The sequence below is a fragment of the Carassius auratus genome, chromosome 34 (assembly GCF_003368295.1).
Source record: "Carassius auratus strain Wakin chromosome 34, ASM336829v1, whole genome shotgun sequence".
NCBI classification, from domain to species: Eukaryota; Metazoa; Chordata; class Actinopteri; order Cypriniformes; family Cyprinidae; genus Carassius; species Carassius auratus.
Genome location: NC_039276.1, coordinates 15,979,747 through 16,001,784, shown reverse-complemented (window position 1 = coordinate 16,001,784; position 22,038 = coordinate 15,979,747). Strand labels below are relative to the sequence as shown.

The 22,038-nt window shown below is 36.2% G+C and overlaps 3 protein-coding genes and 1 non-coding gene across 4 annotated transcripts in view; 3 read left to right on the top strand and 1 right to left on the bottom strand.

Annotated features, from left to right (window-relative positions):
* Positions 1-1,161: 1,161 nt before the first annotated feature.
* On the top strand, positions 1,162-8,738 carry LOC113053307 (WD repeat and FYVE domain-containing protein 2). The gene is made up of 12 exons (XM_026218229.1): positions 1,162-1,547; positions 3,150-3,217; positions 3,537-3,610; positions 3,751-3,805; positions 4,321-4,471; positions 5,441-5,553; positions 6,049-6,175; positions 6,272-6,377; positions 6,877-6,978; positions 7,664-7,794; positions 7,873-7,981; positions 8,070-8,738. Exons 1-12 carry the CDS (start codon positions 1,411-1,413, stop codon positions 8,097-8,099), a joined length of 1,203 nt encoding a protein of 400 aa, XP_026074014.1. The 5' UTR covers positions 1,162-1,410; the 3' UTR covers positions 8,100-8,738.
* Positions 8,739-9,000: 262 nt separating this feature from the next.
* On the bottom strand, positions 9,001-12,606 carry LOC113053308 (dehydrogenase/reductase SDR family member 12-like). Its single transcript, XM_026218231.1, has 10 exons — positions 12,426-12,606; positions 12,166-12,299; positions 11,779-11,861; positions 11,587-11,679; positions 11,144-11,225; positions 10,837-10,898; positions 10,442-10,546; positions 10,241-10,331; positions 9,982-10,119; positions 9,001-9,845 (listed from the first exon to the last, which is right to left on the bottom strand). The coding sequence occupies exons 1-10, from the start codon at positions 12,479-12,481 to the stop codon at positions 9,733-9,735; spliced, it is 957 nt and encodes a 318-aa protein (XP_026074016.1). The 5' UTR covers positions 12,482-12,606; the 3' UTR covers positions 9,001-9,732.
* A 366-nt stretch (positions 12,607-12,972) lies between these two features.
* On the top strand, positions 12,973-13,085 carry trnal-caa (transfer RNA leucine (anticodon CAA)). Its single transcript has 2 exons — positions 12,973-13,010; positions 13,040-13,085. It is a non-coding gene; the product is annotated as a tRNA-Leu (tRNA).
* A 1,211-nt stretch (positions 13,086-14,296) lies between these two features.
* The window catches only part of LOC113053299 (extended synaptotagmin-3-like), a 58,852-nt gene continuing 51,110 nt past the window's right edge, over positions 14,297-22,038 (top strand). The window contains exons 1-18 of the mRNA XM_026218212.1: positions 14,297-14,904; positions 15,699-15,740; positions 15,875-16,009; positions 16,126-16,202; positions 16,341-16,410; positions 17,077-17,166; positions 17,303-17,358; positions 17,811-17,931; positions 18,039-18,215; positions 18,305-18,387; positions 18,473-18,521; positions 18,658-18,747; positions 18,967-19,029; positions 19,122-19,181; positions 20,431-20,508; positions 20,622-20,708; positions 20,870-21,019; positions 21,625-22,031. Of these exons, the coding sequence (XP_026073997.1) occupies positions 14,587-14,904; positions 15,699-15,740; positions 15,875-16,009; positions 16,126-16,202; positions 16,341-16,410; positions 17,077-17,166; positions 17,303-17,358; positions 17,811-17,931; positions 18,039-18,215; positions 18,305-18,387; positions 18,473-18,521; positions 18,658-18,747; positions 18,967-19,029; positions 19,122-19,181; positions 20,431-20,508; positions 20,622-20,708; positions 20,870-21,019; positions 21,625-22,031 (2,153 nt within the window). The 5' untranslated portion in view covers positions 14,297-14,586. The remainder of the gene's footprint in view (positions 14,905-15,698; positions 15,741-15,874; positions 16,010-16,125; positions 16,203-16,340; positions 16,411-17,076; positions 17,167-17,302; positions 17,359-17,810; positions 17,932-18,038; positions 18,216-18,304; positions 18,388-18,472; positions 18,522-18,657; positions 18,748-18,966; positions 19,030-19,121; positions 19,182-20,430; positions 20,509-20,621; positions 20,709-20,869; positions 21,020-21,624; positions 22,032-22,038) is intronic.

The window sequence follows — 22,038 nt, the reverse complement described above, 5'->3', positions numbered from 1 at the left end:
ATTTGTTTTTATGAATCTGACATTTGGTCAAATATAGTATAAAATTTAATGAAAACACCTTTCGTTCTCAAATTCTACATGAGAGAGTGAGAGAAAATGAGAGGAGTCTTGACACTACTTTCATTGATACTTCTCATGCATCTCACATCACAGTGCACTAATAACAAAGTAGTTTAATGATAGTTAAATCAGAAAGAGCAGTTTATATCTATGCCCTTTTCAAATCACTTGTCCATTTATCAGAGTTACAGATTTCTCTTAGAAAGCAAATATTATTTTCATAAAGAAACAAATTAGATCATGCATTAATATTTAGGTTGTTCATCTTGTCCTCTTTACACATTTAGTCTACTTGGCATAAAAGACTCTTTTACTGCAAAATTCACAACTGCACAACTGATCTTCTCTACAGTTATAAGATATCAAAAGTTAGAAGTTCTAAAGGAGGATATATAAAAAAGCAACCAAAACAACATCACTGTGCAGGTCCTGTGCAAGTAATTCTCAATCCTATACGATTCACAGGAGTTATAACCAGCCCATGAAAACATATACAGAAAATGCACCTGGAAAAGACCAATTGCCATTTGATAGTTTACCAGTTAGTATTATGTGTCAGCTGGTCTATAGATAATCAACACTCTGGCATGTAACTTTCCCAATTAATATGAGGAACTTAGTTATAAAAACCACAGCAGAGTATGTGAATAAATCACAAGTCTATTGATCACATAAACTGCAACATTATATATTTTAAAACTAGAAAGGGATATAAAACTAATAGGCTAAAGGAAAATGAAACTATAAGGGATGCAGACATTTAGTTTGGCTTTCTTGTAGAGTTGAGAGAAACTAGAATAGTTCTGTGATGCCTGTCTGCACATGATAAGGCCTAAATATAAATTGAACAATTTAGACTTTGTTGTTTTATCGTTGAGAATAAAGTAGTCATTAAAATGTAGACAAAAAAAAAAAAAGAGAAAGAAAAAAACATATAGACTTAACTAACATAAAAGTTTAATTTAATTGTTTTCATTGAACAAAATGCACAACTGTGCAGGATTAGGTGCAATGACCCATTGTAAAAATGTCAATGAAATGGAAAAATAAATGACGTTTAACTTCCGCTTCTACAAATGTGGTATTCGTCGGAGTCAACGCTGCACAATGCAAACGCATGCATCTGCGATTCTTCCAAAAGTCGGATCGTGTGTGTACGTGGAGAGTGAGAGAAGAACACGCGCACGTCTTTAGGGAGCATGACATAGAGATCGTGTTTAAATGTCCCCAGTACAGTACAGGCTGTGAGAGGTAATCAGCTGACCTGCAGCATCTCTGACCGCCTGCAGGACTATTAATCGACCTGCGCTCACCGTGAGAGGATCCAGGTGACGCAGACACTACGGCGCAATGGCAGCAGAGATTCATCCCCGTCCGCAGACACGAAAGCCCGTGCTGTTGAGTAAGATCGAGGGTTTCCAAGATGTGGTGAACACGGCTGTGATCATCCCCAAAGAGGACGGGGTTATCAGCGTATCTCAAGACAGGTCAGCGCACCTACGGTTATAAACCCACAACAATTACAATGCAGAATATATTCAAAACACCTCACGCGTAGAGTAATGTTATAAGAAGCACTGGCACATTAATAAATACATTTTGATATGAAATTGCCTACATGTGACATGCACAGTGACAGTCGATGAGCACATTTATCCTCTTTTTTAAAATAAACTATGTTCGGAGGAAGTAGCCTACAATAATCCCCAGTTATCATCACATAGAGAGTGCAACTGGAGGATAATAATAAAGAGGCTTTAATATTCAAACACGGATCATTTAAGCCGCTGCTATAAATTGATTTTGTTTGTGCGTAGCTGCGTACTTTAAAGTGAGCATTGCCTGCGGATCTTGTGAACAAATCGATGTTTTTAAAGGAATCATGTAGGGTGAACGAATCAATTTAGTTCACTCAATCGTACGCTTTGAAGCGCGTGACTACCTTTTCCTGTGTTCAAAAACTGACGAAACGAACAGAAAGCATTCAGGACCGCACTGATAAGTATTTCATTATTAACCTACTGAACAAATACGTCCTTTACTGAGAAAAAGTCGCTGATTTAAATCTGATAGAGGCTGAACAAGACTCATTCGCGAGTGAACGAAATGTTGCTCGTGAATGGGGAACATTTAAGTCAATCTCGTTTACAAAATAAAAAATGCAAAATAAAACTAGGGTATTTTATTGAGACTCAGAATTAAGTTTTATTATTGTTATGGTTTCTCTGTTTGGTTTTCAATGCAGTTACGTTACTCTACAGTCTGTGAATTATTGTGAAGATATCGAGTCTCTTGGTTAATTTGTAGGCTCGCAGCCTCAGTAAAGAAGAAATGAACCTGTTGTCGTCTTAAGTAATGAGCCACGTATGATTGGCTTTGCAAGCACACAATCTTTCTGTTCATGCAAATAAACACCCAGAAAGATAGGGAGAGTTCACGTCATCGTCCATAACTACACGACCCATGACGAGTTCCAGCACCATTCAGCCAGGAGGAGAACTGGCAACATATTTATGCAGTACTGTAGGGAAATATTCAATATAAATTGCAAATACTTGTTGTGGTGAAAGTGTGCGCGAGCAAAGACCACTGTACAGAAATATCTCTCTATGTGCACAGTTGAATATATATTTTTTCCTTTAAAATATACATTTGTTAAGGTGTTTTATGTAGAAAAAAATACACAAAATTAAAATTAAATGTTAAATTATTAGCATTTTTTAACAGCCCCAACAATTATTTGAAAGTCATAATTTTATATGTATGTGTGTTCCTTCACTTAACATTCATATATTTTATAAAACATATGGCCTACCATTTTGTCCCAGCCCTATGATTTTGACTACCCTGAACCTGGCTGTGTTTTAAACTTGGCAACCAAATTTAGTGAAGTCTTATTATATCTGGCGATAAGGTGATTAGGATTTATCTTACGGAACGACAAGTATTCTTAGATGTGTGTCCTGGTAATTTGTGCACTGTGTTGCATGTCACTTTGGTAAGAAAGCATCTGGTAAATACATGTATGTAAATTTTCTAATCAAGATTATTGTTTATTATATTTACATATTTATTTGAATTTGTTTTAGGACAATCCGCGTGTGGTTGAAGAGGGACAGTGGTCAGTACTGGCCCAGTGTCTATCACACAATGCCAGGTGAGTCCTCAATCCAACACAGATCCTGTGCAGATTTCTGAGAGCATTATGGGACATGCAACCACATAACTTCAGGAATTTTACTACAAATGTAAAAGGGTGAAGTGAAACCAGTATGGGCAAGAACTTCAGTTTGTTTTCCCGTTCAGACAAGAGTTTCATTTCTCAGTAATGATGTCACATTTTTTGCTTGCTTTCTAGTGAACTGGTCTAGAGGTCACTTGCTCTCAGTTCAGGGTGTTTGTTTGTAGTCAAATGCTGATCAGAGGATTTTGTTGGATAGATTCTCATACTCACTGTCTTTTGTCTTATGTTGCAGTGGCATGTTCATGTATGTCATTTAACCCAGAGACAAGGAGGATCTCTGTAGGGTTGGAAAATGGCACTGTATCGGTATGTTAATTAAACATTATTCGTACAAACACACACACACACACACACACACACACCTGTTTTCTAAGTAGTAATATGTCATTAGTAGGTTCTCAAGAGACATTGCTAAGCTTCATTAAGCCAGGTGTTCCTCTTATCAGGAGTTTGTTTTATCGGAGGACTACAACAAAATGACTCCTGCACGAACATACCAGGGTGAGTCACAAATACAGTCTCACACTATTGTTTGTTTTCTCAAATTACATAAATCATATTAACATGTTCATGATTCACAATCCATCTTTGTAAATATTGTAATAATTTGAAATATTGTAACATTTGTACTCTGAGAAAATAATTTTAATTTGTTGATATCATTGGAGAAGTTTTGAATCAAATTAATCGAAATTTCATTAAAAACATTTAGGAAAATGTGGGAAAACTTTTTATATATATATATATGTATATATATATATATGTATATGTATATGTATATGGCTATCTAACCCTCTTTAAAAGACATGACTTATGTAATGCTTCCAATGAAGATAAACAAGAGCGATATGGAGTCAGTCTGTTGTTTGCTCTTTTGTTACTGAAATCCAACCTCTGTGATTGTTTGATTTTCTGCTACCTTATTTATTTAAGTGAGAGCATAACTGGTTGAGTTTTTGAATGTGGTAAAGTGATCCCTCCTTTGCTCATTGTGTCTTGTCTCTTGTTTGTGTTAGCTCATCAGGGTGGTGTTACTGTGGTGCTGTTTGTCTTAGAGATGGAGTGGGTTCTAAGCACAGGTCAGGACAAGAGCTTTACGTGGCACTGCTCCGAGAGCGGACAGCAGCTGGGCACATACCGGACCACAGCATGGGTATCTGGACTACAGTATCCATTCACTCCTAATCTGAAACAAGTTTATGTGCAATATAGTCACAAATCAGTCATTGTCACTAGCAGTATTTTCGGATAGCTTTGCCTCAATTTGACTGAATTTACTTTTGCTTTAATATTTATATCTATATATAATTAACTTAAATGATAGGTATGCATAATTTATATTACAAATGTAACTAAATAAAAGGATAATGGACATTCTGTCATTTACTCACCCTCATGTCATTCCAGACCTGAATGACTTTTTTTGAAAAGTTATTTTGAGAAATGTGTCTTTTTATTTATGCATTTCTTTTCATACAATGGAAATCAACTGTGTTTTGGTCCAAAGATTTGAAAGAACATGAGGGTAAATGACCAAATTTTCATTTTTGAAAATGTTCTCTAGGCTGTAGGAAAGCAGGAATGTGGTTTATAAATGTATTGTAATCTAGTGATGCCACGAAATTTCAGCAACTGAAAGTGACTCATTATGATTGTGTTAGTGTCTATTTCACGCACGCAGCAATAGACAAACTAGACGAGGTTAACGTTAGCAGTGTGGACACACTTCACAATGAGCACAAATTATGCCTCAGTATCAATATGCAAAATTGGTCAGGTTGAAATATTAAGAGGTGCCTTGTTGCCAAAAAAAAAAAAAAAAGGTTAATACGACTGGTTTAATTTATTACCTTGCAACAAAATGCCCTAAAGAACATTAAACATTAAATATATATATAAATATATTTATATTATGTTTCTGGTTAAATGAAAACATAAACATATATATATATATATATATATATATATATATATATATATATATATATATATATATATATATATATATATATATATATATATATATAAATAAATAAATAACATTTTTTGTGCATCTTACTGTAATTGTGTAAATACATGAGATTCAGGAGGAGTTCAGAAGTTTTGTAGCATTGGCTTCTTGACAATCTGTGTAAGATTTGATGTGGAGACCAGACATGCCTTCGTTGGAGATCATTCGGGTCAAGTGACAATCCTAAAGCTGGAGCAGGACAACTGCAGCCTGGTCACCACCTTTAAAGGCCACACAGGTGCTTACAACAGCACACTACAAATAGACAAACAGTAAAATACACTCTTCACCATTAGCCCAGATACTGTTTGCCATTAGGTGGTCTATTGAGATTCACACATGAATTTGGGCCCTTGAAGTGGGCAAATAAAATAAATACTTAATGAGGCTTCTCAGTTAAAAAAAAAAAAAAAAAAAAAAAAAAACTAAAAGTGGTAGCATAAAACCAAACATCCTTGCAATCAGCAAATAGAAAACAGTAAGGGAAAGCGGCTGATCAGCACAAACAAGCAAATTAACCAACAAACAAGTCTTAAGTGTACCAAGGGTCATTCTAGTGTGGATGGCATCCCCTGGTGGCTTGGATGATGATACTATAATTTCCCCCCTAGCAGCCTTTAAGTCCTTATAAACACAGGATACATGCATACATCCACCAAATACAGTATGATGGAAACAAGTATTCCATTCCGTACCTGACCCTGAATCTTTTAATGTGTGTTTATGTGTACAGGCAATGTCACAGCCCTGTGCTGGGATCCTGTAAAAAGGGTTTTATTCTCTGGAAGTTCTGATCATTCAATCATCATGTGGGACATTGGAGGCCGTAAAGGAACAGCTTTTGAACTGCAGGGACACAAGTAGGACAGATGAATCGTTGTCATGTTTTAAAGATATGAGAATAAACAAAGCATGCTTGTTAGGTCCTAATGTTTGAGTGTTTGTGTGTGTGACAGTGATAAAGTGCAGGGTTTGTGTTATGCCTCTCATACCCGTCAACTCATTTCCTGTGGCTCAGATGGAGGAATAGTTATCTGGAACATGGATGTCACACGACAAGAGGTGAGCGAGATCTAGAGCCAGGATGAAGCATTAGTACATGAGGGATTCCCTCAGTCAGCAGGTCATGTGGTATTTATGTTCCTGTATTTTTCGGACTATGTTGCACTTTTTTTCATTGTTTGGCTGGTCCTGCGACTTATAGTCAGGTGCAACTTATTTATTAAAATCAATTTGACATGAACCAAGAGAAAAGAACCAATAGAAAACATTACCGTCTACAGCCGCGAGAGGGCGCTCTCTGCTGCTCCGTGCTCATGTAGTCTACACTGAAGATGTAGAGCGCCCTCTCGCGGCTGGAGACGGTAATGTTGTCTCTCGGTTCTTGGTTCTAAATAAATGCACCTTAATAGTCCAGTGCGACTTACATATGTTTTTTTCCTCATCATGACGTATTTTTGGACTGATGCGACTTATATTCAGGTGCGACTTATAGTAAAATACGGTAGTTACATGTGTTCTTACATAGTTTCAGCATGTCCTCATCTGTTCTGTGCCTCAGACTCCGGAGTGGCTTGACAGTGACTCGTGTCAGAAGTGTGAACAGCCGTTCTTCTGGAATTTTAAACAGATGTGGGACAGTAAGAAAATTGGCCTGCGACAGGTACAGTGCACTAAAGCATTAAAGCATTAATGTTGCACTGCAAAAATAATTAAAATTGTAATCAACAATTCATATTTTGTCTTGTTTTACAGTAAAATCTAAACGTCTTTAAAACAACATGAATTTAGTGTAAGATAAGACTTTTTGAAAGATGTCATGCTCACTAAGGCTGCATTTATTTAATTAAAAACATTATTATTTAAATTGTAATTTTACAATAAATTGTCATTTCTTTGCTGACAAAGCTTAATTTCCAGCATCCATTACTCCAGTCTTCAGTGTCACATGATCCTTCTGATAACTGTAAAATAATATTATTATATATCATTTTCAGTCTTGATATTTGTGCTGCTTGATGTTTTTTGTAGAAAAATTATGCATTTTTAAGGATTCATTGTAAGTGGAATGTTCAAAAGAATAGCATTTTGTTGAATGAAAGTAATGTATATATATATCTTACTGACCCAAACTTTTCTTCGGTAGTGCACATTGAATTAATTTTTTAAATATATCAGATTTTTTTTTATCTTACCATAAAATATATTTATATGAAAACTGTAAATGTATTAAGAATTATTTTTAGAAGATATGAATGTTCTGATAGGTTTGCAGTCCTTTATTCAGCCCTCAGCCCACACTTTAATATCATTTAAAGCTAAAGCAGCTTGATTTTGCTCTTTCCCAGCATCACTGTAGGAAGTGTGGCCAGGCCGTGTGTGGAAAATGCTCCTCTAAACGCTCCACTTTTCCTCTAATGGGATTTGAGTTTGAGGTGCGGGTTTGTGACAGCTGTCACGACTCCATTACAGATGACGAGTAAGTCAAATTTGGATTGTATTCCATGTTTTGAGTCTCTTAAACAGTAGAATCACCTAAAGCTTTCTTTTTGTCCAGACGGGCGCCCACTGCAACATTTCATGACAGTAAGCACAGCATCATACACATGCAGTATGAACCCACCAGGGGCTGGCTGCTCACCTCCGGGACAGACAAAATCATCAAGGTCAGTAACTCTTCTCACTCAAATGTGAGTGTACTGTTTGATAAAGAGATCAAACTAGTTTTAATGTCTGTGGTGTGTTTATATTCAGCTGTGGGACATGACTCCAGTGGTATCATGAGAATCCTGTGTATCGTCTGCAAGCAGGAACTGAGAATCAGTGCTGAACCTGAACCCAGAACCATGTGTTCGTGGACAACGTTCAGCGTTCAGGTCACTTTCCACGGGCAGCTGCATCTCATAAAGGACAAACTAAAGGAGATCATGACATTGAACTGAGCATGTGCATTTGTATGTATTTGTGCATGTGCACGTGGATTATGGGAACAAATGTGTAAATATTGTCCAGTCTAAATCTGCTTATTTCAGGTCGTTTATATTGACATAAAACAGTGTTGTTAATGTTGTCTGTGAAACTCTTTGCACTTATTCCAGCATCATCTCATATCTTATCCCAAACACAAATGAATCCTCGTGACACTGCATCAAAGCATGCTGGAACTGTTTTATATTCAACTGCCCTTCAATCAGTGGTGTTGGCATTGGAAAACAGTCCCCGGTATTCCCTGCTTGACATCTGTTTGACTCTTTAAATGTTAGCACTTAGTTTTACTGGTATTTTAATACCAGTCAATTTAATTGGACGATTTAACATACACATAATCACAAATGTATTCGTTTACACAGGGTAACATTCAACGCTTAGTTGTACTATTATTGCATTTGATCTTATTAAAGCTGGTGTTTTATATACATCTCATTACTGTAAGAAACTTTCATGGTATTTCAGTCTTTCATTGGATTAGAAAATGGGGTTAAAACACAATTCAACATTATTGGTCTGACGCAATTTTGCTTCATGATAAAACAAGCAAGTGGACATTTGATTTTGGTTAATAGCACAGTGCACAAAACATTACAGATGAACGGTCACAGGATACGGATAGATAAAACAGCATGAATGGCAGAAGAGAAAGTTATAATAATTGTTACTGGAGCCACACTGATTTTTTTTTTTTTTGACTGTTTGTAATGGTTCTTTACTTCTATAAATATAAACCGTTTTAAATCCTGTGGTTTAGTCTCAACTACCAGCTCATGTAAACATCACAAACACGATTTGGATCGTATCAGTTGTTTCGGTCAAAAAAAAAAGAAATGTTAATAAAAGTGTAAACATATAATAATTACTTGCCTAAAAGATTGAGAAAGTGATTGAGACAGTCAAAGATTGAGAGTAATTGTTCATTTTTATCTTTAATTAAGAATCATGTCAGCAGCAACAAATTGACAAAAAATTAAAACAGTCATTTTTTTAGTTAATAATTGGCTGGTTAACTATAAACTAATTTGGAAGAGGCAGTTGTAGAATATTTCTTAATATTTATCTTCACATTTATTATATGTTTAATTTGAATACAAGTTGTAGGTAGTGCTGTAAAGCTTGTTCTTAGCTGTTGAGTACTGATGTCTTTTTTTTAATAGCAGTTTTAAAATTAAGAATAAAATAATCTGCTATCTACATATTGCAAAAGTTGTCTAGTATAATAAAAAATGGTTAAGAGAGTATTTGTTTGAAGCATAAACAATAGGTTTTAAATATTGTAAACATTTGAGGTTGTTTTGGTTAGTCTTTTTGTCATAGTATACATGAACTTTTCACGTCTCTGTAGTTCTAAGCGTTATTAAGAATGAATATAATATTCTGTGTGTGGAATGATGGCTTCTTTGGAGTTGGTCTAGAACCAAACCGATTAACACTTGAATTTGACAGCGAGCTCCTCCAACTTGCTCATCAGCTTCTGGTCTTCATCTGGAGAAGACCTGGAGGAGGCCAGAGGCAGATGTGTGGAAACCGCTTTCCTGTCTGTAGATGAATCGGTTTGAGAAACGGGGGTCAAAGGTCAGTTACATGTTCAAGACTGCTTTAGTCTGCTATGCAGAGATGTGTTCGTTATTTCATTATTTCACTGAGACACGTTCACATTTTAAAGATGTCGGACCTTGGAAGAAGAGGCCGCTGGGCTGTCTGCTGGCAGTCTCTGATATGGCCAGCCACACCACTGTGTCGGCCCCTTGAGCTTCAGTACGGAGTTTATTCTTCATTTTTGCATAGAAATCTGGCATTGATGACCGCACCGCTGTAGATGGAACAAAAATACAAAACAATATCTCATTGACTGAGATTGCTAAATTCTTTAAATTCTTGTATCGATCAAGAGATTTACTCGCAGCTGTACAGTACACACACACACTGCTCACCTGGGGTGTCTGCCCAGCCGGGGTGCATGCAGGAGAAATGGATGTCTTTGTGCTGAGCTGCCCATTGCTCGGTCATGATCACCTGTTGCCTCTGAGAAAGGTTCACAGTTAACAATAACTCCTGCATCTTTACTAAAAACATCAAAGCCAAAAAGTGCAATGTTTTGACTAATTTGTATTGTGAGTTGTTTATGGTAGTACCTTGTTCTGTGCATAGGCCATGGTGCCCTCAAAAGAGCCTTTCTCAAACTGAAGGTCCTCTACATTTAACTTCTGAACCAGCATCCCACCAGATGACACAGTGATCTGTAATAAAAGGAAAAAAAAGTATTAATATAAAGAGAATACACATTGATAAAATAATGAAATACTCGAACTACTAATAGAAATTATGATTGAAAAAATAATACAATCAAAAAATGAATTCTTTTTAAATAATATAAGAATAATAATAAAGTTTTGGGGATGTTTCGAGTCATAAACGTGTCACTAAAGTCATGCAACGTCTGAATGTAAATGTGTTTGGAAACACAGAAATATATGGTGGCACGGTCTGTTTTTGCAAACAGAACGTGTTTACATTTCTTCACACCCACCACTCTGGGATTCTCAGACTTCTTCAGGGAAGGAATCAGTGCTGTTGTCAGTATATATGTCCCTGTAAAACACACAAGATGAGTGAGCCGGCATGGTCACTCTTATCTCTTCTTATCCCTTGATTTTAAGAGATGGCACTAAAAACATTCTCTACCAAAGGGGTGGCCTCTGACCTTTGTAACTCAATATCGTAAAACAGGCCAAACTCAAATATTGCAGTAAAAGCTCATACTTTGTTGTCCATGTTTGAAAAATCTTCACATATCATCAACATCAGATCAGAGAAACATGAATTAACTTTCCTACCTAGTGTGTTTGTGGCAAAGTTTTTCTCCAGGTCATCCTCAGTCAGTTCTCTCTGATTGACCATGCAACCTGCATTATTGATCTACGGTAATAAATCACGTGGAGATAAAACACAAAGGGCTGAACAATACAAGCAGAGACAGCATAACAATGTACATCTCAATCAAAGCAGTTGTAAAATGAGAAATGACCATAAACCGACATGACTGTACATGCTATCTTAAATGTGCCATGTTACTAATGAAATATATTACTTGTGGGAAGATGAAACATCGGTTTCTTTTTAAATTATTTAGAATAATATAGAATGATGAAGAATAAATTAATGTTATTGTATATAATCGATCCATGTGCATTGCTGTGATTTTACTTGTAAAGCGTCTCGGGGCTTGTTTCATTTTATTATTGTAGGTAGAGGTAACTTAAAATGGGAATACATTTACCAGAACATGTAGATTGTGATTCTGAGAGAATCCATTAGCAAACTCCCACACTTTCCTTGGGTTGGACATGTCTACTAAGTGAACATGGACATTCTGAAAGCAAACGGGAGACCAACTCAGACTACAGCTCAGAACCAGAAGCATGTGAAATAATGATATTGAGCATGAATTAATGTACTTCTGAAAATATACCTCATTTTTACTTTGTTCCACAACGTCTTTTTTTGCCTCATTTGCACGATCTTCATTTCTGCACACGAGATGTACTGTCCCACCTGCAGATAAACCGTGTGAATGAATCAACTTACTGTTTTTATCAGCACTGCAACTCATTCGCCAGGAGGAGTCACTGTTGCGTACCTTTTGTTGGTTAAACTTTTACCTTAATGTCATAACAGGGTTCTGATGGAATGTACAAGACCTTCCAAGTTGACCATTCATAAAACGACAAAATGTGTGCACTAATGTTTTATAATTTAGAGAGTCGGCACTTAAGTGTCAGGAAAGACAGAAGGATAGTTTCTCATTGCATAAAGCAGAAGTCTCTGTTCTGAGTGAACAAAGCCGTGTTTTTCTCACCTCTTTTGGCGATTTCGCAGGCGGCGGCTTTCCCGATGCCGCTGTTCGCTCCGGTGATGATGAACGAGCGGCCGCTCACACTCACCTCCAGATCCGCCTCGACGAAGCTCCTCGCCGCGGACTCATAACCGCCCCTGGTGAGGGTTAATGACATTTTAACTGCGGTGCCCTGTAGAAACTTTCGATGGCAAGTGACCGTTTATGGTTTGCTTCTATCAAAGTGTTAAAACTGAAACGAAAATACACCGATGATGACTTACTTCGTATACTCTTGTAGACCCTTCAGGAACCAGACTGTGTTTCGGTAAAGAGACATCGTTACGATTTCACTCGTTTGCACTGTTTTAATACAGTCTATGGTTTACACTCAAGAGCGGTGTCATAACATACTAGGACAGAGACACTAGCAGCACGTTGGAAATCAGAGCCACGCCCCTGTAGAGTTTAATAACAGATCACGTGTTGCATGTGTTGTAAGCGCGGGTTAAAATACGCATGCGCAGCAGATCATAAAACGATAAACGCGTTCTTTGCCTAGTTAAAACCATTGTTCTGTGCACTTATTTGAAATAGCTTCTAAAACATAAATGAAAATACATGAAAATTTGAAACAGTTTGATTCTGATTCTACCATATACTGGCGTCGTGTTTTATTTAGGAAAGTCGAGTGTACCAGACTAAGTATTTTTAAAAAGTCACACTGGAGCTTTTTGTTTTTGTTGTGAACAGCCGTTCAGAAAAACAATGTCAGTTATTTTTATGTTTTCAAAAATATGTATGGCGAAGATTTTCTGGAGCTCTACAGTTGTCAGGATGGCCGAGTGGTCTAAGGCGCCAGACTCAAGGTTAAGTCCTTCCCAATCAAACATGGGTCTTCTGGTCTCCGAATGGAGGCGTGGGTTCGAATCCCACTTCTGACAAGATATTTTTACTATTCATTGACACACTAGGTGTCTATATCTACATAATATGTGTCAGATTGTGGTTTAAACTGTAAAATGTACCAAAGACAGGCAAGGTGAGGTTAAAAAAAATTATAATCAAGGTAAGGTTAAAAAAATATATAATAAAGTTTTAGAATTAAGAGATTCAGCATTTAAGTCTCTGGAATATCAGTAGGCTAATTTCTCTCTCAAATGTATCCCACTTTAAACCCCACCTTAAAATTACAATTATATATATATATATATATATATATATATATATATATATATATATATATATATATATATATATCCTGTTTTAAGTGTTCTTATTATCCATACTTCATTGGGATATAATGTTAATTGTCTTTCTCCTGTTCTTTCATCAGTTTTGAGAGACATGCAGTTTTTGTGAATGTCTTACAACAATAAGTAATAGCCTACAGTTACACAAATACAACTCCACTTCCAAGCCAGGTCAAGCTATTATCCGTAAGTTCATCAGTATGTATACATAAAGTAGCTGATAAAAGTATGTTCTTGTATTGGACTGCAATGTCTTTGAAACCCCTCGAGATGGCGCAAGACAAACGATGGCAATTAAATTTGTACAAACAGCAAAGACGTATACTGAAAAAAATCTAGTTTTTTATATAATAGGCTAATAATAATAATGTTAAAACGACACGCACGTCACGAAATAAATATAATGGTTTTAATTTATACATGAGCCTACCATTTTTTTAAATTATTATCTAGTCTCTTAAATGTTTGATCTGACAAAAATTAAAACATTCTTTGCCATAAAGATAAAAAAAATCGGACTGTGCAAATAGATATCAACATATTACATTTACGTATAAAGGAAAATATTAAACTAGCTAAATAAAGAATAACTTTAAAACTATTAGGCCAATCTATAATTTTAACGAACGCATATAGTTTTCTTCTTCTTGATTAAGCTAAAAAAAAAGACAATTAAAAAGCTTAAAGCAATTAAAAAGCTATTATAATCAAAAAATGTAACTAATGTTGATAATTTTTTCTTCTTGCTGTTCAAGCACGTTTCTTTAAAATCACACTCAAACTAAATTCATTCAAGATAAAAAAAAATCTCTCTGCAATAAACCCCGGCCACTTACTCTGCCTCAGCCGCTATTTAATGCGACTTCGTCTTCATGCGCTACTCCCATGAACACATCGCTTTCAGTTTGCAATCATTTAGGTAAGAAATAACATAAAAAGGGAGGATTTAGGCGTGTCTTTAGGCGGACTAAAAAACAATAGAAAACACGGAAGTTCACCAAAACTGCCAGGGAGCCTCCACAAACATACAGTCGGTTTAATGGAGATGAACTAAACACGACGGGTCACCACCGGGGATGCTGAGCGCGTCACGAAAAACGTCTTGTTTACTCTTTCGACCATTGGATGTGATCTCAAGATAGTTCAGTATCTACTTCTACATTTAAATCAATAACCAGGCTCCAGAGTCACAATGAGTGCTGCAGTCAGTGGGGGTCAAGAGCCCTCCATCTCTACTGGTGATCCAGGACTCAGTGTAAACGATGTCAGTCAGCTGATCATGGAGTTCCTGATGTTCATAACGAGAGCGATTGTCCTGTGCTATCCCGTATACCTGACCGGCTCTCTAGGACTCAGCATCAGCTGGATTCTTCTGATCATGCTCATGTGGACCATGTGGAAAAACAACCGCAGGTGGAAAGATCAGAGGATCGATACAGCTATTGACTTTTTGGAAAACGAGAAGGACGTGATCAGGAATGAACTCAAAGCCATGAACATGCCAGCTTGGGTGGGTGGTCTTTTTTGGCGTCTTTATTGACCTGGAATAATTAGTTAAATTAAGTGATCTGTGCAACATGTATTTTAAGTAGTTGCAAAGGTGTAAACCAGTTAGTATGTTGCTGGGAAAACACTCTACTGTAGGCTACATTATATAGATACTTAATATCCAAACAATACTAGATGGTAATGAATTGTAAGAGGTGATGCTTCTTGATATATTGCTCTGGGAACATCACACAAAGGTGTCAGCTTGATTTTCTTAATTAAAATACCCATCCCTTTAATGTGGTACTAATGTCTATATAAAATGGATGATGTTGTTTATTTGAACTGCAAAGTACAATTTTATAGTATCCCATTTTTATGTTGCTACAATTCTCAAGATTTCCATGTTTACAAACGCCAGTATAACCCTGAAGGGGTAGTTGTCTTAAAAATAAAATTCTGAAATCAATTATCACCTTTATGTCATCCCAAACCAGTATGACGATCTTTCTTCTTGGAAACACATACCTGATCTTCACAGTTGATTTAGATATTATAGATTACATGATGCCACAGATATAAAATAAAATAAAAAATGGCCCTTGAGCCCTCTGAAATTTTAAGGTGTTGATCTAATTCGTAGTTCATAAAAAGCTGAAAGGAAAACAGAATTATATGGAATTTAATATGCAGCAAATTATATTTAAGCAAGTTGCAAGAAAGTGTTTTTGATTTCTAGACAAGTGAACCTTAATTTTGTGGTGAAATATGAATTATTTGTCCCTGTTCTTTCTTTCTTTATTTTGTCCCTGATAGATTCACTTCACAGATGTTGAGAAGGCTGCTTGGATCAACAAGGTGAGATTTCTCAAATGTTGATCTGTCATATGCTGGCAAATCTCATAAATGTGTCTGCCTGTGGGAGTTTAAATTGTACTATTTCATTCTTTTCACTTCTAATGCATGTCTATAATAAATGTGCTTGTTTGTAGATTCTTCAGCAAGCATGGCCGTTCTTTGGCATGTACATGGAAAAGCTTCTCGTGGAAAACATTCAGCCATCTGTAAGATTGTCCAACCCCCATCTGAAGACCTTCACCTTTACAAAAGTCCACATGGGACAGAAGGTATGATTTTGTAATCTGATGCTCGGCGCCCAAACTGCCAGTAGAATATTGTAGCCTACTATTATAAGTATTTCAGCAGTCAAATAAGAGCTTACAACTGTGTATTTGCATTTCAGGCTCCAACTATTACAGGGGTACGAGTGTACACACATGAGCTGGAAACAAGAGAGGTCATCCTTGACCTCAACATTACGTGAGCTGTGACATAGAACTTAATTTTGACACCAGATTATTTGCTACCCCTATATACGACTGATACAATGTGTGGTTTTGCTATCATATATGTTCCTGTAATGTTTTAATGCTCTTTTTCCTTTCCTATCTCTTGTAGTTATGAAGCTGATGTAGACATTGATGCAGATGTTAGAGCAGCCATCAAAGTTGGAGTCAAAGGCCTTCAGGTTAGTGAAGGAATAATAGATGGTATTTTCTTCAGCTGATATTTAAGAGTTGCCTTTTATATCCGGCAATGTCATGTTTATGATTTTCACAATACTGTTTAAAAGTTTGGCGTCTGACTGAACTCTTTAAAGGCTCATGCTCACCACGGCTGTATTTATTCACTCAAATATACAATGAAAGTTGTAATATTGTGAAATATTATTGCAATTTAAAAGAACTGTAATTTATTTCTGTGATGGCAAAGCTGCATTTTAAGCAGATTTCAGTGTCACAGAGTCCTTCAGAAATCATGCTAAAGAAGCATTTCATATTATTATCAGTGTTAAAGAAAAGATGCTTGATATTTTCATGGAAAAATGAAATTCTATAAAAATTAAATAAAATAAAAATTCTTTTTTTAGAATTCTGACAGAATGACAGAATGTTCAAAAGAAAAAGCATTTATTTCAAATAGAAATCTTTTGTAACATTATAAATGTCTTTGCTGTCACCTTACATCAGCGTAATACATCCCTGCTGAAAAAAAAGTATTAATTTCCTTTAAAAAAATATTATAATAAAATGAAATAAAATAATCAACTTTACTGACCCTGACTGAGTCCCCACAACACAGCAAAGTTAATCTATTAAAAAAGAACTATGAATCTGTTTATTTGTTCTTTCAGCTTCAGGGAACGCTACGAGTAATTCTCGAGCCTCTGATTGGCCAGGCACCAATTGTAGGTGGAGTCACCATGTTCTTCATTCGTCGACCCGTGAGTATGGACCTGTCTTTATGCAGTCTATGGTTTGGATATTACATGCAATTGGTTAGTTTAAAATAAAAATAAAAATAACAAAAGTGTCATGAATTCATTAGCAAAACATGAACATTTTAAATTAAATTTCCAGGCTCTGCAAGTCAATTGGACTGGAATGACTAACGTTTTGGATGGTCCAGGACTAAGGTATATGTACAGTGATTTGAATTATTTTGATTGTCACTTAATACATGGTTGAAATGCACATTTGTTGTATTTGGTTGTTTACCAAACCGCTAGCCAGTTAGCCAATAAATTATTGAAGATTAAAGATGTCCTTTTCCCCATAAGTTAGAAAGAAAAACGTACTTAGTGTTGCTGACACAATGTTAAGCCTGTCTTTGTTCCTCATTTTCCGTGAATATTAAATATCTTATAACATATGAAATGGCTGTTAATTGATTAATCTCTATAATAATCAGTCATATTCCTATATATCCTTTCACCCAGGACAGATTTTACCTGTAAAAATCTTTCACCTACTGATGTAATTGCCATTTAAAAAACCAGGGATATTTGATTCCTTTATCTCAATAAATTAATCAAACGTGATACTAAGTGTTTCTTGGTAAGTAAAACTAAATCTGTTTGCTCTCTAGTCATCTGTCAGAATCAGCCATTGTGGATATCATCGCCTCTCTCATGGTTCTGCCCAATCGTATGTGCTTCCCTCTGATTGATCAAATCAAGGTTGATCAAATGAAGTTTCCTCTTCCTCGAGTAAGACTTGGGATAATTGATTCCCAATGCCAAAATCTGTAAAAAGAAAAACCTTTTGTGTTTGTTTTGAAAATGCAGAATAAGTTACACTATGTGAACATCTTTAGGGTGTCGTACGGGTCCATGTTTTGGAGGCCCGTGATCTTGTGGCCAAAGACAAGCACATGATGGGACTTGTAAAGGGCAAGTCAGATCCATATACTGTGCTGAGGGTCGGAAACAAGCAATTCAAAACGAAGACCATCAAAGAAAATCTGAATCCACGCTGGAATGAAGTTTATGAGGTCAATTTAAGAATTCCTCAGTCTCTATCTGGCTAAAGTCAATTCACATGGGGAAATCGAGATCTCTTTAATATCTGTTTTTTAAATAGTTTGTCATTCATGAAGCCCCTGGGCAAGAGTTGGAGGTGGAACTTTATGATGAAGACAAAGATGCTGACGACTTTTTGGGCAGGTAATGAGGAGTATGCTCAGATCATGGCTGTTATTTTGCCCATTGTATGTTGATTTTGTGAGAGATGTTTAATTGTCTGCCACAGGTTCAGTCTGGATTGTGGGGATGTGAGAAAAGAGAGAGAGATAGATGAGGTGAGCTTTAGAAAGATCAGAAAAGTTGTGGAATTTCTCTGTACATTGAAAAAGTGCTAAAATATACTTCAATATAATATAATATAAAACGTGCATAATTTTTAGTTGTTTACCAAGTTGTGTTTTTGAATTTCAGTGGTTCACCCTGGAGGACATAGAGTCTGGTCAGATACATATGAAGTTGCAATGGTTTTCTTTGCACACAAACCAAGCACTACTGCAGGAGGTACGCTTGTATTTCTTGCATTATAATAGTGTTGATAATTTAGATATTGTGCTAGATGGTTAAAATACCTGCTGTGATGTAAGTGCTGTATTTTCTAATAAAATGTGTTTTAGTTTTGTCCCTTGATGTGAACATTATATTAAGCTGTAAAAAATTAAACTGGATAAAATATAAAGGTGTTTTAATGCAGTTTTTTTTTTATTTAATTTCACCTTTCAGACCAGTGATGGGCTCGCGTGTGCCATGTTGGCAGTATACCTGGACAGTGCCTATAATCTGCCTGTGAGTATTCATGTACATCTAAAAGACTATTGTGATATATCTCCTTTTTCCTTCTTTTTTCTTTCTTTCTTACCATTTTTCTTTGCATTTAGAAAGACCATCGTGAATTCACCCATAATGAAAAGCATGGAAAACCACCCAAAGTAGCTCGGGTAAGAAATGGCTGCTATTATCCTTGATCTTATGTGGAAAGAATGAAGTACATAATGAAGTCCTCCTCACTAGAAATGGTTGAGGGGTGGTTAGTTCCCCTTCAGTTGAAATCTTGGTCCGAGAGCACCTAGATCGGATTTAGCATCTGCTATTTAAAATGGCAGGGGTTTGAGGCCACCCCTGGCCCCTGTCCTGTGCACACCACTATAAACACCATCAAAATACCATCTTCTGATGCCATATGATAGGTTTGTGTGGGAAGAAATCTGAAATGTAAATTAATTTTGCCCTTTCACAAGTCAACAGTGAGTAAATGATGACTGAATTACAATGTTTGAGTGATTTATTCATCTAAGCCTTTCTGGGAAGTTTGTGTATTAGGCTTCCTCAAAAACAAGGTGAAAAAAAAGTCTTTCTTTTTCTGTTGTTTCGTCACAAAGCTAGACATCTAGGTATTTCACTCTTCTTCATCTCATGCGTTTGGAATGCTGCCTCAGGCCATCTTGCACTGAATATAGAACATTCCAGAGATTATATCAAAGCGTTTCAGCTGTAAGCAGGATAAAGTCAAGGCACAGGGTTTAGTTTCCTGCTTCTCTGTAATTGTAGCAACCTGTTCAACTGGTTTCTTCCACTGGTTCAACTATGAAAATGATCACGTTATGCAAATTAAAAGGTGAAACATTAGGACTTTTTTTGGTCTTTTATATAGCGTTGTAGTTTCATAATCATAATATCACCTCAATGTCAGTTGATCAGAGTGAAGTAATCTGCTGGCCACGACATATAAATGAAAAACATTTCCTGCACACATTTTCAGTCAAAATGAAAAGTTTTTTTTTTTTTTTTTGCAGCTGCCAGAATGACTCCTAATGTGTGTTTTTTTGCACCACTAGCTAAATCATATGTGAACTGCATTGCAATCAGTTCTTTTTTTGTCTCACTGGAGACATTTCTGTGCGAATACACATAATTGTTTAAATATATAATTTCCAAGGATTTATACCTGACATTTAATATAAATCTGTGCTAGTTTTTTTTTTTTTTTTTTTATCATTATTTATTTATTTTTTGATGATTTAGGTTTTTTTATCCAGTAATCACAAATGAGTGGAAAAGGTCAAGGAAAAGTCATGACCATGACCAATTTTGGGAGTTAAAAATTTGGGAACCACACCTAAAGGTTACCTAGAATATACATTATCAAAATGTGTCTGTGACCTTAACACACTTTATTTCCATCCGCAGCTTACCAGAAGAACTAATGATCCTAACTCATATGTGGAGTTTTTCATTGATCAGTCAAAAAAAAGTCAAAAAAGCAAGGTATGTAACTTTTTGTAATGTAATCCTAAAGCAAATCCACTCTGTTTCCCAGTTTTCAAACTCAATGAATCAAAAAATTTAGAAGCTGGAGTGATTTGTATTTGTTCTGCCAGGTTGTGTTTGCCTCAAAAGACCCAACTTTTGATGAATGCTTCACATTCTTTGTGCACAGTGTGAATAACCAAGTGTTGAATGTTGAGGTAAACCAGTCTTAAAACCATAACCCATTTTACAATATTAAAGAAAAACTAATTGTTCTTGTTCTTCCATACACAAGGTTTGCTAACTATAACAAATTCATAGTATAATTATATAATAAATAGAAACTGATGTCTCTCTTTCGTTTACCCTGTGGCCTTAGGTAAAAGAACACGAGAAGAAATCCTCGCTGGGCAAACTCTCTCTGCCATTGGTCTGGCTGCTCAATGCACCGGACATGGCCCTGGACAAGCGCTTTCTGCTGGAGCGCTCCGGAACCAACAGCCAGATCAAGATGAAAGCTGTTCTCAGGGTGAGTGAGTGAACTGCAGCGGCTGGTTTTATTTTCTTCAGCACCCGGATATCACAAGCTCAAACTAAAACTGTCATAAATAAAAGTCTTTATACTTTAACTTAAGGTTAAATGCAAAAACATTAGTTATCATTAAATAACAATGAACTTTACAGCATTTATTTACTTAGATTTATAATAAAACGTTACAATTTGCATTAATAATTGAATATATTTATAATGAATATGAGTTAAAGAACAGTAGTATATTTATAACCTAGATTCATAAATGGTAAAAATGGTTTGTTCATTATCCCTAATGCATTAACTAATTTTAACAAACCTAACCTTTGTGTGTCACAATCATATTTGTTCTCCTACATTTTAAAAGTTCACAAGTCTGTTTATTTTGCAATCCTGCCATCCACAACCCAATCAGAACAGATCTGTGTCCCAAGTTTGAGTCACAGCCTTCCAGTTTAGAAACACTGATCTTATTATTGTTTGTATATATTTAAGTGTTCCTTTATATATCAAGACATAGATTAATATAACAATGACTTTAAAGTTGTAATATTTGCTGGGATAATGGTTAGCAATGACATTATACCCGTCATCTCAATCAGATTCTTACGCTGGAGAAAAGGAAACCAGAGGTTGCCACTCCACCAGCTCCGGCTGAGGAAAAAGACTCATCTACCCAAACTCGCCCTGAGCCCCAAACTCCAGCTCCAGCTCCAGCTCCAGCTCAACCTGTACAGAGCGTCCTGAAAGAAAAAGTGCCGGTTTCATTTGTCCCACTCTCCAGAACACAGACAGTTCCTGCCCCTATGCCATCTTCGGTCAGCTCCTATAATGAACTCCAAGCGGAGTATACACCCTACCGACGAAGCACTATCGTGGGCTCCTCCTCTCCTGCATTTGACCCCTCCACCCCAGGTCAAATTCATCGCTACGATTCCCAAAGCCTGTTTTCGGAGAACTCAATCATTTCTTCTCGTCTCGATCTAACGGACAATGCTTTTTATCCAGAGTAGGTA